The following is a 17,819-nucleotide window of genomic DNA, read 5'->3' on the forward strand; positions in this document are numbered from 1 at the left end:
TGTTTTGCCAGTGACTGTGGAGTGGGCGTTCCAAAAGTTGCTCCAACCGAGTGAAAGGCCATCCCTTCAAAAGGAAGAATCTCTGATGCAGTCATTTTGAGGTTACGAGAAAGTTATTGGCTTAATCAACCCAATGGCTTATCATATAAATCACATTTGATCTGCTACAAATTATAGCATAGTAAGAATTATTTAATTACAAGCAAATAAAGTGACAAAATATCTTATTTACAAATATACTATCGTTTACTATGAAAATAATAAGGCAAATTGCATTATTGCAATGATAAAGAGCAAAATAACTATAAATGAGGTACATAAGCTAGGATTAGGAAAGTATTTGTGATTTAGGTCTGCACACCATGTGTTCCATTTGTGGATATTATGCTCATTGACCCCCTTGAAGATGCTTGAAATATAACAGTTTTCGTGGTCAATCACCACCTCCTTGCAGAGCTTGCTGAAGAGATTGGCTACTTTCTTTTTATTTCCAAACCCGTTGATGATGATGGCTTTCTCCTGGAGCAGTTCAACATCTGCAGCAGTGTCAATGATGCAAGACATGAATGAGGCATAGGCTGAAATGTTGCCGTTGCCACTGGCATCCTTTTGGCATTGCTCAAATGCAATGAGGTTCCTAAAGAGGATGTTGGTGTCATCATCAATCTCAAGCGGAGGTATCTCTAAAACCCCTTTATTGAAGGTGATATCTAAGAAAGATGTTGCCTTTTGCTTCCTCTTCATCTTTATGCCGGTCTATGCTAATCGAGTCGCACTCGGGATCCATCCCAGCCTTGAGGTCGGCCAATGATGGTTGTCGTCATTTTCAAAATGCTCAAATACCATCGATTGAGGATCAGCAATGCTACTTCTGTTTAATGACACAATACATAAATAAAAAAGATGGAGAATGTGATGAATTGTGTTAGTGCCCTTAGGTGCTTCTTGTATCGTATCATTTACAAAGCCACTGAAGAATTGAACCACCCATTGCTTTAGCCTACCATGCTTATTAGGAAATGCCGAGTCGAACAAAGTCTCGAGCAAAAAGAAGGGCAATTGATTCTCCAAAAGCAACATGTCTCGTGCCAGTACTATCCATGATCGCTGCCCGCTCATAAAGACCGGGTTTTCTATTGCTTTCAATCCATTTTGGTCCTCCTTCCAAAACCACAAAATCATAATGACAAATACACAGTCTAGCAACATCATTTCAATGAAAGTTTCTTCGCACATGTTGATTGGTTGCACTGAGTAAGTGTTTCGCACTTGGGTTTCTTTTTCCTTGATAAGTATGAGATAGTCCCTTAGACCTTTCTTAGGACTTTTTTCCAACAACTTGTTGAGCAAAAGCCACTTGAGCTGATTTCTAGCTTGAAGGTGAGGCTTATGATGGTGGTAAGGTCCCAGTGAGACAAGCATTGGCTCGTATGCCTCGGGATGGGCAGCTCGTAAAATTTCTGAGACTCTAAAGATTGTTGAATCTTGATCCGTAAATTGCCTTTTTGCTTCATAGTTTGCACTATTTTCCAATTTCCTGATCCATTCCTCATCTATGTTGATCACAAAAGTACTATCTTTATTCTTCATTAGTTATTACAAACAAAGGCGAAAAGGCTTTGGATGGTGAACATAAACTTCGTTATCTGTAGAAAAAAAAAAAGGAATTATACAGATTTACTTTTGGAATATTTCAGTAAACATTTTCGGAATACATCAGTAAAAGTTATCCGATAATTGTCGTAACTCTCTCTTCATGCGTTCAGAAGAAAGAACACGATGTTTACTGGTAACGATAGCGAGAGAGAGAGAGAGAGAGAGAGAGAGAGAGAGAGAGAGAGAAAGAATACATAGAATTAACAATACATAGTTACATACAAGTACTGAAGTAATTGCCTGGCGATATATCCTGCGTATGCACATCTTGATGCAACCGGAGAAGCATGAGCTGAGGGTGCACTTACCTCCTGTACGAACCGTTATATAAACCAAAAGAAAATTAAAAAAATCGAATCATTGACTAAAAAAAAACTGACGGTAGAATAGTAGAGACGTGCACTCCAACTCTGTAAGTAGCCGAAAACAAATAAAAAATAATAATTTTTATATTAAAAAAAATACTCTATATTAACTTACTCTATCTAAAAATTTTACTTTAAATTTAAAATAGAATAGTTAAAAAAATTTTTACATCACCCATCCTATTTATTCATTAAATTTAGAATTAATAAATAGTAATTCTCTAAATTAAAAAAATAAAATATTTACCTTAAAAATAAAATAATATTTTTTTTCAATCTCTCTCCTTCCATCCATTCTTTTCATATAATAATAAAAAAAATAGAAGAAAGAAAAGAAAAGAATAATAAAATTAAAGATAATAAAAATTTTAAGATAATTGATATAGTGTATAGTAAAAAAGAATTTTTTTAAATTTAATAAAGTGAATTATTTATCCTAAATTTTAAATATAGTGATAAAAAAAATCTGATGGGAATGTTAGAGACCCAATTTCAAAATATTTATTTTTATTAGAATTTAAACTTTAATTATTTTATTGTTCTCCTAAGTACTTATCATTACATCATACTCGTGAAGGCACAATTAATAGATTTATAGTTATATAAGAGCTTAATGATTTTGAATAAAATTTCAAAATATTAAAAAATATATTTAGTATTTTTGAGTAATTCTGAAACGGCGGGGGTGTTTTACGGGCATCTCCTATCCTTTCGGTTTTTTATTTTTTTATTTTTTTTATTTTGTGAACGTGTTTTTTCATGGCCCCCACAAAAAAAATACTCCAAATGAGGAACCGTTCCTAATTTTTATTTGATGTCAACACTTGTCAATTTAAGGAGCTAATAAAATGTGAAATCGTCATATAAACAGCCCCTAGAGTGATGCCACGGATATGAAAAAAAAAATCAGATATACGTACAGAAGATGCCCTAAGAAAAATTCAGGTCAACTTAAGGAGCTCCCAATGAACTTGCAGGAGATGCCCTAAGAAAAATTGACGAGCAAAAAATGTAAATTAATGGGCAATTTTCTAGTTGAAATGCCGTGGAGTTACTTTTAAGTGACTCACATCTGACATCACGACGTATTCAATTGTGATCTAGCCCCCATTTTTAATAATATCATTCTCATTCAACTATAATTTTTTTTATTTTTGAACACGTAATAATATTGTGATTGTCTACATGTAAGTGGGTGAGCTAATTATGATTTAATTATTCAAGCCTCCGGTCTCGGACAATAACTAGGACCATTTTTTTGATTAATTTTCATATATTATATATTTAAAGATTAAATCTTAACTTAAAAAAATTAATTTTCATATATTATATATTTAAGGATTAAATCTTTAACTTTAAAAAATTAATAGATAATTTTTTTAATAAACAATTAACTTAAAAATACTGAACTAATAGACCCTCCATTATAAGTTTTTTCTGATTTAACCTAATTACCGATATATAAAGTCAAATTAATCATTCTTAAAATTAATTGAAGTAAATTGATAAAAAAAATTATTTAAGCCTCACAAAATTTGAGAGTGTTCTTAAGTCATTCAATATTCAATATGCTGATTCAAGCATTTGACTTTGTGATAACGAAGCAAAGGAAATTGTCAAACTACCTTCATCTATTCGCCAAAGTCAACATTTGGCAGGCATACATTAAATAAATAAAATATGTCTATTGATTTTAAATTACATGATAACTTGGTAATGGTGCTATTTAGGATGACGAAAGACGATTCACTTGCTCATAATACCTTCATCAAACTGTCCTTAAGTCAACATAAAAAAGATAAATTATAAATGACTACTAATCGAAACAAAGGATAGACATTCAGTTACTAGTCAAGATTTAATCCTAGATTTTATAATAATAAGATCATCGTGGACTAATTAATTGTCCGTCCGAGAAGACATTGTATTCACACAAGTATTCAAAGTTCTCAGAGCACATATAAAATATAACGTGGCATAAATTTAGCAACCGTAGGTTCCATATTACGAGTCAATCCTAATTTTAATCATTTGTACAAGTGTTCCCAGGGTTGATGAAGAAAACATATCATCCATAAGAATTTCCAATTCCCAATATGTTATAATGATTCATTATCATTATTCGCAGAGACGAATCTTAAATAAGATTGTCATGGGCTCTAACCCAGTCCAAAAACAAAAATTTTATTATCTATATAATTTTTTTATTTAGACCATTAAAACCCATATAAATCTATTTTTCAATTTAAAACTCACCAGGTTACGATACATCATAGAAAAATGCATGTCAGTCTTCCTAGAGTTAGCTAAGTTTTATAGAAAATCATGTTTGATGATCTAGGTGAGTTGGTTGAGTTGGATGGTCTAAGGGTCAAAAAAATCAATCTATCCAGAGGCTAAATGACCTAGTTGATCCTTGTGGGTAAAGTAGGGCAATCGATTCAGTTGCGCCAGACCAAACAAGCCAATTGATCTATTAGGCCCTAACAGTCTAAGATAGCTAGGTTAGTCCGGGGGGTTGGGTCGATTGATCAAGGCAAGTTGGTCGACTAGTATGAGTCAATCAATCCAAGCAAGTCAGATCATGTTGGAATCGATATAAGATAGCTAGGTTAGTCTCCGTGGGTTAGGTCGATTGATCAAGGCAAGTTGGTTGATCAGTGTTGGTCAATCAATCCAAGCGAGTCAATCCTGTCAGGATTGATATATAAGAGAAAGCAAATGGGCACAAGCAAAAGTATATAATTTTATTTTTGTCAACCATTGATCTTTGCATAGATTTAAACCAATGAAATGGAACAAAACTAACTCATATCCATATATGCAATAATCCCACCCTCTACTTTGTCCAGCTCAATACCTTGAGCAGCCTACAAATTTAGGCCACCATTAGAGAGGAGAAAGAGGTTAAGAGGGATTAGAGATATGTCAAGAATTCCTTCATCTAAAGATATGGGTCATAGTGATAAGTGAAAGCTTATATAGCTACGTCACTTTTGAGTCACCCCAATTAGCATCCATGCATCAAGATCATATGATGATGCCAATTAGAGCTAATCGATTAAGATCCAATCATCCATTATTATATTAAATTATATGGAGAATTAATTAGGAACATATCTACATAATTTCTCTAAATTACTCAATTAAAATTTTAGGTAACCATTGATTGATTTTTTTTTTTTTTAATTTTATTCGCTTCATCCATTTGCACAAATTAACCTTTATTTTATAATGGATCTCTCTAAAGTAATATGGACAAATTAATATTTAACGCCTCAAAGTAATCCTCTACTAATCAATATAATTAACTCTTTTAGTTATCCGATCAATAAGTTGGGACAAATGGCACTAATTATCCGATTCAATGGTCCAATTTAAGAACAACGAAGATAAATAGGAGCACAAACAATTGCTTAGTCCTTTATATTGCTTCTTGGTTCTCAATGAGATTCTGCATAATAGGATCTCATAGTGACGATCTATAAACTGATATAAGGATCAATAGGAATAGATACTCCTAAAGTTTGTACATTGATGGGTGCTAAAAAAGTCCGTATGAAAAAATCCTAAAGATAATTAGCTTCATGTTACAATTAGAAGGGCCTAGTCATCTCAAATGCCAAGCTATAACCTAAATCAGATTCTGACATAATTAGCGTGAGCAGATGCATTACTAGGGGTTAGAAAGGTCAGATACTAAGGTTTTAAAATTCCAAAACATTTATACTAAAGTGTGACAGATTTAAATACTATAGTTTTGAAGACATTTGGGTTCCTGCAGAATCTATTTACTACAGCTTGGCAAAACTAAAATTATAAAACAAATACTTTTCAAGGTTCCCTGGCACTGTGTGACGGGATTCCACGCATTTACAAGACTGGGCTTAACTCAACTCCATTGCTTCAAGACTGGGAAGAACTTCTCGTTTGTCTGCTGCAAGGTTCCCTGGCACTGTGTGACGTGAGAAGTGAGCTTGCAGTGAGCATTTGCTTTAACATGAGGATCAGTGCATCTAGGGTTCTCAAAGGAAAACCTCTTATGGTTGATCGACTTTCTAATCAGTTCTTCCTCACCAGGTCGAATGGCAAGCTGTGCATACTCTGTAGCTGATGCCAAAATATCCAAGAGACCTTTCATCTTAGTTTTGGAAGTTATGGAGGAACTGAATCGTTCAATAATGGTGTAACTGATGTAATAATATGAAGCAACTAAACCAAGATTCAGGGGTTTAAGGTACATATCCTCCTCGATTGCAACACATCTGCTTGCTTCTAAGCCACTCAGAACATTCTCTACGAGTTCAGAAAGGTGATCAGAAGGATGCCTATGACTGACAACCTGCACATTATAGTAGTTCGGATTCTTAGTGAACCTCCTGTACATGAAGGTCCAGGTAAGATAATCAACAGCATATTGTTTATTCTCTACAACCCCAACTACTACTTCAGCATTCATATGATCATGCAAGAAATGATGCAAATGGCTCTCTACTGGGATGGCCTCAAAAAGGAACTCTTTATAATACTTTCCTAAGAGAATGGCATAAGATGACACATATACCAGAATTATCTTCCATAGGTCTGCTGGCATGACCATCATCTGCAGCAGATCAGTGATCGGATAGTCAGTATGAGCATTCTCTCCTCCATTGTAAAATTGAGTACCCATCACTACCACCAAGTGGGCTGGCAATGACTGACCCCAGCACATTGAATTCTTCCACCAAGAAACAATTGCTTTAGAACTTCGGAAAAGCTCTATATCACCCATTGATGGCTTTAAATACTCATTATATGTGGAGTTATATAATAATAACTTGCAATTCTTTCCAGATCTGTGACCTGGAAATACCCACTCTTCCGTCAGTACTTGACTAAATTGTTTTTGTCCAATATGTTTGCAGCAGTGTGAATCTGCAGCAAATAGAACAACGACACAGAAATAAGAACATACAGGATGAAATATTAAAGAAAGATTAGGCAAATGCAGTCAATAAGATTGAAAACAAAAGACGTTAGCACAGCAGAAATAAGAAATTAGAGTAGGGATACACAAAATTCATCCCAATAAACCTTCAAGGATAGGTATTTCATAGATGAGATACAAGAAACAAAACTAGGAAATATTGACTAGGAAACTGATGTGGCAGAGATAGTCGTCACCACGCAGCATGGTCAAGTTAAAAGTCAAATGGAGCTAGACAACAAGATCAACAAAGCTCGAGTGAGGTTAAATTGAGCTCAGGTCAGGTCAAACCAAGCTGGGGTCAGGTCAAACTTAGCTCTGGTTAGGTCAAACCTAGCTCGGGTCAAATAAGCTCCCGATAGAAGACCTCACGTCAATTTGAGTGGCATCCGAGTTTGGTTTGCCCAAATTGGAACTCTGATTCAACATGACAGTCGTCGAAGTGCCGATCACTAAGGGATGCGATTGTTGAAGCGTCGATCACCAAGAGAGGTGTCTTTCGGTAAGAAAAGGAAGAGGGGGTGTGTCCTTTGGGAACCATGATACAAGTGTATAGTAACGTATAGGTTGTTCAAGATTTTGCATTTTCTCCTATACTTCCTCATTCCACCACCAAGATGCTTTATTCGGTGATGCTCGTTCTCTTGACTCACCAAGTATGCTCTTAGCCACCATTTTCAATTTGATGTCGTCATAATCCCATATCGTAGTCGAGCCAACATGTCTTCTCCTAGGGCCTAGACATAAAGAAATTAATGGAATTAAAAAACACGTAATATTGTTTTCTTCTAGAATCTTTTTGATCCCCAAATACTCTTATTTTACTTTACATGGTGGGGCAATCCAATAATTATATAATTAAAATGGTGTGCTTAGAGAATAGTTTAGGCAAAGACAGTAAATTTCATTCCAACACCTATACTTCCATCCTTCTCATTCCAACCTCTAATTTCCATCAATTCTCAACGAACTTTGATGGTCTCACATCAAGAGAGGTATGCTCAGCATTGACATGACCTCCTTGCAGAACACTCTCTTCCTTACTCTCTCTAGCTCACTTTTTCAAACAATTTTTGCACCATATCTTTTTAGTTGCATTTACACCTTGAGCATCTTGTCATTTACATTTACACCTTGAGCATCTTGTCATTTAGTCATTTTTATCTGTACGTGGACATTCATTGCTATTTTTCTTGTTGATATGATCATATTGAAATGCAATTGGTTTCTTTGGTTGATGTTGCTTTTATCATTTGTGAAAAATGTTTAACAAACATCTTCTATCATATCTTCAATAAGAATTTCAGAATGAATTGGCAAGTCATTTATCTTGAAAATTATCGTCATCAAGCTCAGGTGACGCGTCCAACACCGAAGCTGATCGTCGAATAGAATAGTTTTTTTTTAAATTTAGGATTTAATCAAAACACTTGATTAATAATTTAATCATGATTGGGATAATTTAAATAGTCTTAATTAAAGCTCAATAAAATTAACCTATTAATTTAATATATATTTAAAAATATTATTATTTATTTTCAAAAAATATATTTAGAATTAACTTTTTTATTTTTAGTTAATATAAGTATAGTATTTTTTAAATTTTCGATTCTTTATTTAATTTGTTATTCTTTAGTTAATATATTATTTAATTATGTATAAAAATAGTAAAAAAAATTCAACCGCCTAAGTACTACCTAAGCATTGCCGAGGCCGTAAGCAAGTCAGTGACCACTGTCATTTACAACACTGGTTTATATTTAGTCACCTTAGACCATAACTAGATAGTGTGTCTCAAGTCTAAATTAGGAGTTGAGTGAATTATTACTTCAATATAATATATTTTTCGATTACAAGTTATGATACTTAATTGGGAAAATTTCATGTCACATTTTAAAATAATTATAGAATATTAAACTTTATGAAATAATTTAAATTAATCTTTTTTTTCAATAGTTAAAGAGATAGAAGATGAAAAATTCATATTCTTTTAAAAAGGACATTGTTTTGATTTTTATCTTTATTGAAGGAGAGTCTTGACGCAACGGTAAAATTGATGCTTTTGACACATGTTCGAATCGCAGAAATAACCTTTCACAATGTTGGGTAAGATTGCATAGGATTCCGCATTGACGAAAGCTTCATGTACCGAGTTGCTCTTTATTTTTCTTTGATAAACTACTTATAATCAAGTAATTCAATGAATATTTCATGAATTTTAGTATTTTTGAGTGTGAAAAAAAAAAAACCCCGACTTAAGTGCTATTCACGATGCTACTAATGCTAGAGCTCCTTGCCACAGAAATGGCGACACTGTCCACTCTTTCCCATCTCCAAATCCAATCCCCCAAAACCCTTGAATCCTAATGCCTTCCCTTCTTCTCCTCCAATCTCTGCTACTCTGCTCACTTCTAGAAGAAGTGAATCATTGATTCCACCTCGTCCATTGCCGCTTTGTTAGTACCCTCGCCATCTTGTGTTCAAGCGGCTTAGACAAATATGAGTATGATCAAGGTGTTCTCACACTCACAAGAGATGCCTTGGAGCAAGGATCTTGCCAACTTCGTCTACGTAATTGACATTGTTGGTGCACCCAGATCAAGCACCTTACTAGCAAGATGATCCTCACTTGAAACCACTTCAAATTCAAAATGTCAGCTTTTGAGACCTCGTGGTAAGTTTATTCGTCATCTTGTATTTTTAAATCGAGTTTTTATTATTTCAAAAAAAGTTTTTGCCTAGAAAGGAAAAAGTTTAGTGAGTATGAGGATTGACTCACCTTATAAGTCATAGATTATGAAGTAGAAATTTAAGAGTTTCGAATCACATTAAATGAGACATGCTAGCCATGATTGTTTATATTGTTGCATACATTATTTCGGCTATGCAACTAACTGATGAGTGTATTTCATATAGGTTTTAATCGTGATTTGATGCACATCTTGTCCCATTCTATATGCATATATTTCATATTTGCATCTCAAAGTGCTTCATTTAGTTATTTTTAGTTCAAAGAGCTGCTCTTTGCTTGTTTTCATTGATAGGACGTGAGTCTAGAGCTAAAATGGAGCATTGAACATCAAGTCTCATTATCAAACCAAACACACAAAGTGTCCACAAAGAAAAAATAGGATTCAAAAGACCATCAAAATGAAGTTTTAATCAAGAAACACGCTTCGACAATGTCCCATGACACAAATGTGTTCGTACGGAAGAAATCGAGCGTAATACAACACCAAAGCCTCCCCCCACCCCCCACACAGCAGAACCCACCATGGGCACCCGTGTTTCTCAACACAAGCGTGTCCAAAATAGCCCATTGCCAGAGTCAAACACCGGTGCCCATGCTGCTGAGCACGGATCTGTTCGGTTCGGCTTGCACTGCGAACGAAAAGTAAAACGTCCATAACTTTCGGCTCGAGTGGAGTTACGGGTTGAACCACCTATGGAGATGCAATTTCAAAATCCACAACTTTGATTTAGGGCCCAACCCGAAAAAACAGGGTCTAAGGGTCGCAAAATCCATTTTGATGGAGTATATAAACCTGCAGATTTAGACAGCTTGGTGGAAGTATAAAAGGGTCAAGCAAACCCTTGTTTGGGCATTCTAGACCATTCCTCCTCATGGGGAGAGGGTTTTCCCCTCTAGGGGAAACCCTAGAGTAATCATCTTCATCCACCCCGACAATCCTTCCACCTCTGGTGCAAGGAACCACTCTGAAGACACCGAGAATCTTCTCCCTAAGCATTTCTCTATCTCTAGTCTTTATTTTGAACTGTATGAATGCTTCTCTTAGTGCCTTTGGATTGTAATTCATTTGTTATGAAGTAGTTCTCTTGATTTTAGGATGCAGGGAGTAACCCTTTTGATATGAGAACATATTTTCGTTTAATCTATATGTTTGCATGTTTCTTGTTTGAGGAAATGTGTATTTGTGGTTCAGATCTACCGTATTAACACGATCTCGATACCAAAAGCATGAAATTCGTATCACACGAGGATTTGGGATGAACCGAAAGGAGAACCCAACCCCCCCCCCCAATAAAAAATTGAGATGCGAAAAGTCGGATAGAAAAGTGCAACCCGATATGTCGCGAGGAACCCTAGGCCGTCATTGAGTTTAATGGAGCAAACCTAATTCTGTCACATGGTAGGAAAAGTGGATAGTTAGAGGTCAAGAGATCTTATGACAAAATCCCCCTAGGTTTCAATCACTAGTTGTGATCCGCCCGAAAGAAGATAATGATTAGGGTTGATATGCCGGTGTAGTTCCAAAAGTCCATATCGGATACTATAGGTTAGTTTACCTACATAGATACCCATTGAAGATAAGAAACCAAACATAGATTAGGTGAGTCCTAGAATCACTTTCCCCTTCACTCACTTCCCTGACTTAGCTCTCTTCTCTGCTTCTCCCTCAAACCTCTCTCAACTTTCTTAACTCTCATTCTCTTAAGCTTTCTTGTGACCACACACAACCCATGATTCTCTAGATAATCTATTTTGCTATTCCGACTAGTACTTGATTCACAGTCCCTTCGATCTTTTATTACTTGACAACATTTCCGTGCACTTGTAGATTTATCACCCATCAAAATGTAGGGGCGTGCGCTGTGGAAGCAATGCACCAAGAATTATTTCTTTTACTCACACAACCCCTTGACACTATAGATGTTGCAGGATTCAAATTTTGTGATGATGAAAGTGTAGGCACTTGCCTAGTTGAGGCGAAGCCCCAAGAATAACCTCTTTTAGTGGCATCACCACCGGAGCTAGAGCCTACCCTACCCTACCCACATCGAAAATCATGTTCAATAATTAACTCTCTTTGGTGGTTGGTGATAGTAAGATTTTATTTAATATATCTAAAATTACTAACCAATTCTTTTTCGAGCATGTTTGTGGTAAGACAGATTTTTCATAGCAACCACATGGACCTCATGATTGGCTATTGAAGGAGAGCATATTTGATGAAAGGCTAAGAACACTTGGCAAGAAAGTCCAGAGTTATCTTACCCCGACAAGAGCGAAATTTAGATGAACCTAATAAGGCATCAAGCTAATGACTATAAACAAATACTTCTTGGGAGGCAACCCACGTTTCTTTCTTTTTTTTGTTTATGTTTTTCTCTCGTTTCGTAGTTTTAACTTTTTATTTTACTTAATTTCAGGCAAGGGGCATGATTTTGGAGAGCGGCTCGTGTTAATTTTCCTTGAAAGGGCCAAGGAGAATTTCCAGAAGCTAACACGGGCACCCGTGTCATTGGGCATAGGTCGTGCCCAATTTCCAGAAGTTAACATAGGCGCTCATGCCATTGGGCACAGGCCGTGCCCAATTTCCAGAAGATAACATAGTCGCTCGTACCATTGGTCATAGGTTATGCCCAATTTCCAAAGCCCACAACAAGTCGTGCTGGGCACGACCTGTGGCGGGCACCAGCTGAATTCACAATGCCCGACAAGGGCCATGCCCGTCGGCATGGGATGTGTCGGACACTAGAAAAAAAAAATGATCGCTTTCGTGCCAAATTTCGCCAAGAGCAAGTATGGGCTATGCCTCCTTTCATCTCCCTTCTTTCCTTTTTCTTAACCCTAACCTCCTACTTGGTTTTTCTTGTCTAATTTTTTTTAGGATTCAAAGCAGTGTTCTAAAAATCGGCCTAAGCGACCGCCTAGGTGCCACCTAGGCGCTAGGCGCCAGCCAGCCGCCCCAAAAACATACTAGTCGGCCAGCCTAGGCAGCCTTATGCTTAGGCGGGATTAGATAGCGCCTATACGGGATTAGATGACCCTAGGTGTTGATTAATCAATCGAATTGTCTAGGCACGGTGAAAATAGTACAAGGTTTTCATGATTTTTTTTTAGTTTGGGTTTTTAATTTAAAACTCAATTAAAAAAATAAAAATGTAACATTTTTTTATTGGGCTTAAGTTTTATAAGTCCTAAACTTTAGTCTAACAAGAAAGTGGATTTGTTGGCTTGCTCTAGCGATTGGCGCCAAACTTCATCTTCATCGTACTGAGTAACCAAAGTTGGAGAAATCAGAGCAAATGAAGGTCACATTTATGAGAAATCAGAGAGCTACAAGGCTAGAGAAATCGATTTGAAGAAAAATTTATTGTCTGATCTTTTATTACCTAAGCGACTTGGAAGCGATTGAATTGAAGGTTGGCCAAAGCCTCATCCTTTGGAAACGTCATTTCATCAAACGAAGAAGCTCTAGAGTGAGAGAACTTCACGAGAATGATTTTGCATTCGAAGAAGAAGAGGATCACAACGATGATATTGAATTTGTGTCCGATGAAGAATAAGATGTTGAAAATTATGGAGAAGTAGAATAAATTTGTGATATTTTATTAGTTTTAAACTTATTTTAAATTTGATGTTATTATGTTGGAGTTATAGAATGTGATTTATTATGTAATTTATGTTGATACCGTGGAATCCGCCTAGCGGCGCCTAGTCCACGCCTAAATGGCCTAAGCACTAGTTACTGGTCTAGCGCCTAGCGAATTTTATAACCTTGATTCAAAGTTGAGGAAGAATGTGAATACTGGATAGGAGGTGTGCATATGAATGACTCAAACATTTGGTGTACATCACTTGGTAACTCCCCTTACTCTAAACTTCCTCTAAATTAGAGTTATGATTATCTTTGAGATATTTAAAAATTTAAGTTTGGGATGTATATATGTTGTGTTGTTGGTTAATTTTGTCATGTTTAGTACTTGTTGATATTTTAGATTCGAATAGAAGCACCCATGCATGTTTTGTCCATTAAGTAATATTTTGATGTATTTAGTATTAGTGCTATCACATGAATGGATTCTTTCGTTTTTGGTGATTCATGTTTTCATATCTAATAATAAAATTTTATAGAAGTGATGTTGAGTTGATTTATATTTCACCATATGCCTACTTGATAGTTTGACTATTACACTTCATTTTTTATTTGATTCCGAAAGGTTGATTTAATACAACATAGTCATGATTCATTTTGTTAAACTTGTACCATGGTGATCATAGGTGACCTTTTTCCAATATTTTAGTTATTGTATCATACTCAGTTTGTGATAGCCCATTTGAAAAAATCAAAATCCTAAGTGAGAGGGAAAAAAAATATTTAAGTGAAAAGAAAAAAAATGGAAAAGAAAAAAAAAAAACAATAATGGGATAGAAAACAATTGTCATGGGTGGAAAGGATGATATACCCCTTTGAGATCGAGTTAGGTTACTGGAGAAACATTTATCCATCTCTCAACACCGAACATACCTTTGAGACTTTATGCTAGGAAGAGGGGATGAAGCTCGCGTATGGCAGATAAGAATCTAATGCTGGAGACTATAGGAACACAATGGATGACAACTTGACTTAGGGAGGAACTTGAAACCTTAGGAACAAACTATGCACTGTACATTTAAACTAACTCGTTAGGTTTGGTGAAACTAGTTGTATGCCTTAGCTAAAAGATGGTACTACTTCATAAAATTAGATGAATTTATTGAAGTTTGTGAGATATGAATTCACATGCATTCTTGATATTGATATTTGCTTGAGAACAAACTATGTTTTAAGCCTAGGGATTTTGATGAGCGTATTTCATATAAGCTTTTATCGTGATTTGACACACATCTTGTCTTATTCTATATGTATATATTTCATGTTTTCATCTCTATGTGCTTCATTTTGTTCTTTTAGTTCGAAAAACTACTCTTTGGTTGTCTTCATTGATAGGGCGTGAGTCTAGAGCTAAAATGGAGCATTGAACATCAAGCCTCATTATTGAGCTGAACACACGAAGCGTCTACGAAGAAAAAATGGATTCAAAAGACCATTTAAATGAACAAGGAACACGCTTCGACAATGTCCCTTGACACAAACATGTTCATACAAAAGAAATCGAGCGCTAAACAATACCAAAACACCCCCAACATAACCCACCACGGGCACCCGTGTTTCTGGGCACGAGCGTGGCCAAAATAGCCCATTTCCAGAGCCGAACACGGGTGCTCATGCTAGTGAGCACGGATTGTATTTGGTTCAACCTACACTGCAGACCAAAAGTAAAACGTCCATAACTTTTGGCTCGATTAGATTTACAAGTCGAACCACCTATGGAAATGTAGATAATTTCAAGATCTACAATTTTGATTCAGGGTCCAACCTGAGAAAACCGGGTCTAAGGATCGCAAAATCCTCTTTGGTGGAGCCATATAAACCTATAGATCTGGACAGTTTGGGGGGGTATAAAAGGATCAAGCAAACCCTTGTTTGGGCATCCTAAACCAGAGGATTTCGTCCTCCTCCTGGGGAGAGGGTTTTCCCTTCTAGGGAAAACCCTAGAGCAATCATCTTCATCCACTCCGACGATCATTCCACCTCTGGCGCAAGGAACCACTCCAAAAACACCGGGAATCTTCTCCCTAAGCATTTCTCTATCGCTATTCTCTATTTTGAATTGTATGAATGCTTCTCTTAGTGTCTTTGGATTACAATTCCTTTGTTATGGAGTAGTTCTCTTGATTCTAGGATGTAGGGAGTAGCCCTTTTGATATGAGAACATATTTTTATTTAATTTATATGTTTGCATGTTTCTTGTTTGATGAAATGTGTGTTTGTGATCCGGATCTACAGTATTAACACGATCTCGATGCCAAAAGCACAAGATTCGCATCCCACGAGGGTTTGGAATGAACCGAAAGGAGAGCCCGACCGTCTGACCCGTAGAAAATCGAGATACGGAGAGTCAGATACGAAAGTGCAACTCGATATGCCGCGAGGAAACCTAGGTCGTCATAGAGTTTAATGGATCAAACCTAATTCGTTGTCTCGCAGTAGGAAAAGTGGATAATTGGAGGTCGAGGGATCTTATGACAAAGTCTCCCTAGGTTTCAATCACTAGTTGTGATCCGTCCGAAAGTAAACAATGATTAGGGTTGATACACTGTGTAGTTCCAAAAGTCAACATCAGATACTATAGGATAATTTACCTACATAGATACCCATTGAGGATAGGAAACCAAACATAGATTAGATGTTCACAATCATTTGGGCAAAACCGAAATCCTAGAATCACTTTCCCCTTCACTCACTTCATTGACGCAGCTCTCTTCTCTTCCTCTCCCTCAAACCTCTCTCAACTTTCTCAACTCTCATTCTCTTAAGCTTTCTTGTGACCACACACAACCCATGAGATAACCTATTTTGCTATTCCGTCTAGTACTTGATTCACAGTCCCTGTGGATTCGATCTTTTATTACTTGACGATATTTCCATGCACTTGTGGATTTATCACCCATCAGTAACATTAGTCTACCCTTGATTTTAGATCTCAAGCTATTGATTTTAGATTTTGACAATATTTCCCCTCTAGCCACCATATTGATCCTATGACTAGTGTTTAAAATATCGTGTCATGTCGCCGGTACGAGCAAAATATATCGTTCGGCCCGCCGACCAAAATCGGCACTAGCATGCCAGAGATACCGCGGTTGCAGAGGCATCACGCGCGTCTCATGGAGGCCTCACAAAGGCCTCACAACCACCGCAGAGGCCTCGCGATGGCCTCATGACTGCCACGGAGGCCATGTGATGGCCTCGCAACCGTCGCGATGGCCTTGCGGCCACCACGGAGGCTGCATGGTTTATCTGGCCTAACCACTCTACTCGTGCCAATTAGATTACAACACATAGTTACCTTGAATGAAGTAAAAATAAAATCGACCAAATTTGGATTAGAGTTAATCTAATTGAAGCTCAAAAAAGTTGGACTTGATTCAAAGAAACAACCAACAACCAATTAAACTAAACATATTACAGATAAATTGTCATGCAATAATGAGAAGGAGGTTATGAAGACAAATCAATAGAACTGTAGCAAGTATGCAATACAATGAAAGCTGAATTTGTTTAATCAAATGATTGAATTGCTACGATATATACTAATTGAACATCATGTAAGAAGACTGCACGTATTGGAATTCTTAACACGAGTTGAACAAATGGCCAGATTTGCTACAACCAATAGTGCCTAATTCTTTAGAAATTGGTGTTGTTCCTAAGTTCGATAACTCTCATATAGTCTAAGCTACATTCAACAACTAATCAACAAACAAAGACTAGAAGTTAATTACCTCTCAATTTTAGAACAATAATTCTTTGCAGACGTGTTGGATCTAAAGGTTTGCCATCAGTCAGTATTGGTATTGCTGCAGAAGTATCTGAAGACCTGAAAAAGCAGAACACATGAAAGCATTTCACCTTTTGAGCTAATAAATACTAATACTATTGCAACAAATAGTACAGAAAATCAATTCAATTACATTTGTGTATTCCGTTCTTTATATAAATGTTGAAGGAGAGTTTGACCATAATTTGGCAATAGTAGCGTACATGAGAATGCAATATATGTAGGTGACCAGTAGGTTATGGAAATATTAACAGAAAAATAACTCTGATGATGATGCATATACCTTTGTTGCTAAAGTTGACAAGAATCCCTTTGAATTTGCAACCTAACAACAAGGGAAGAGATTATCAAAAAAAATCTCATGGAAGGAAAATGATAAATATTTACTAAAGGGTGTAACCAGAGGAAGGCTTGTAAATTATTGCCAGAGACAAAAGAGATGCCATCTTGGAAATTAAACAAAAAAATGCCTGTTTAATTGATGAGTACTCAGACGATTGACTTGAAACAATAAAGGATGCACTTTATCAGATAAAACAGGATATTTTCTTAGCTCTCTTAAAACAATAAATATGACACAAGATCATGTATGGCACTAATTAGATGTCAACGAGCATTTAGACAAGGGAGATAGATTG

At 36.2% G+C, this 17,819-nt stretch overlaps 3 protein-coding genes across 3 annotated transcripts; all 3 read right to left on the bottom strand.

The window, feature by feature from the left end:
- Positions 1 to 244: 244 nt before the first annotated feature.
- On the bottom strand, positions 245 to 878 carry LOC122014252 (UPF0481 protein At3g47200-like). The gene has a single exon (XM_042570424.1). The coding sequence runs from the start codon at positions 742 to 744 to the stop codon at positions 250 to 252; it is 495 nt and encodes a 164-aa protein (XP_042426358.1). The 5' UTR covers positions 745 to 878; the 3' UTR covers positions 245 to 249.
- LOC122014206 (UPF0481 protein At3g47200-like) lies at positions 757 to 1,961 on the bottom strand. Its single transcript, XM_042570382.1, has 2 exons — positions 1,879 to 1,961; positions 757 to 1,646 (listed from the first exon to the last, which is right to left on the bottom strand). Exon 2 carries the CDS (start codon positions 1,588 to 1,590, stop codon positions 757 to 759), a length of 834 nt encoding a protein of 277 aa, XP_042426316.1. The 5' UTR covers positions 1,591 to 1,646; positions 1,879 to 1,961.
- A 3,760-nt stretch (positions 1,962 to 5,721) lies between these two features.
- LOC122017008 (DExH-box ATP-dependent RNA helicase DExH12-like) lies at positions 5,722 to 17,452 on the bottom strand. Its single transcript, XM_042574460.1, has 4 exons — positions 17,315 to 17,452; positions 17,126 to 17,220; positions 7,644 to 7,727; positions 5,722 to 6,938 (listed from the first exon to the last, which is right to left on the bottom strand). Coding segments are annotated over exons 1-4 (1,206 nt in total). The 5' UTR covers positions 17,317 to 17,452; the 3' UTR covers positions 5,722 to 5,913.
- Between the last annotated feature and the right edge of the window lie 367 nt (positions 17,453 to 17,819).

The sequence above is a fragment of the Zingiber officinale genome, chromosome 8B, assembly GCF_018446385.1.
Source record: "Zingiber officinale cultivar Zhangliang chromosome 8B, Zo_v1.1, whole genome shotgun sequence".
NCBI classification, from domain to species: domain Eukaryota; kingdom Viridiplantae; phylum Streptophyta; class Magnoliopsida; order Zingiberales; family Zingiberaceae; genus Zingiber; species Zingiber officinale.

Bases quoted from the DNA above. Each gene is read 5' to 3' on its own strand.
- LOC122014206 (XM_042570382.1), bottom strand. From the start codon at position 1,590: ATGAAGAATAAAGATAGTACTTTTGTGATCAACATAGATGAGGAATGG.
- LOC122017008 (XM_042574460.1), bottom strand. The intron at 7,728-17,125 runs GTAATTAACTTC...CTTTATGTCTAG, and splicing joins TATTGTTCTAAAATTGAGAG to GCCCTAGGAGAAGACATGTT. The intron at 6,939-7,643 runs GTGAGTCAAGAG...TATTTGCTGCAG, and splicing joins GGTGGCTAAGAGCATACTTG to ATTCACACTGCTGCAAACAT.
- LOC122014252 (XM_042570424.1), bottom strand. From the start codon at position 744: ATGAAGAGGAAGCAAAAGGCAACATCTTTCTTAGATATCACCTTCAAT.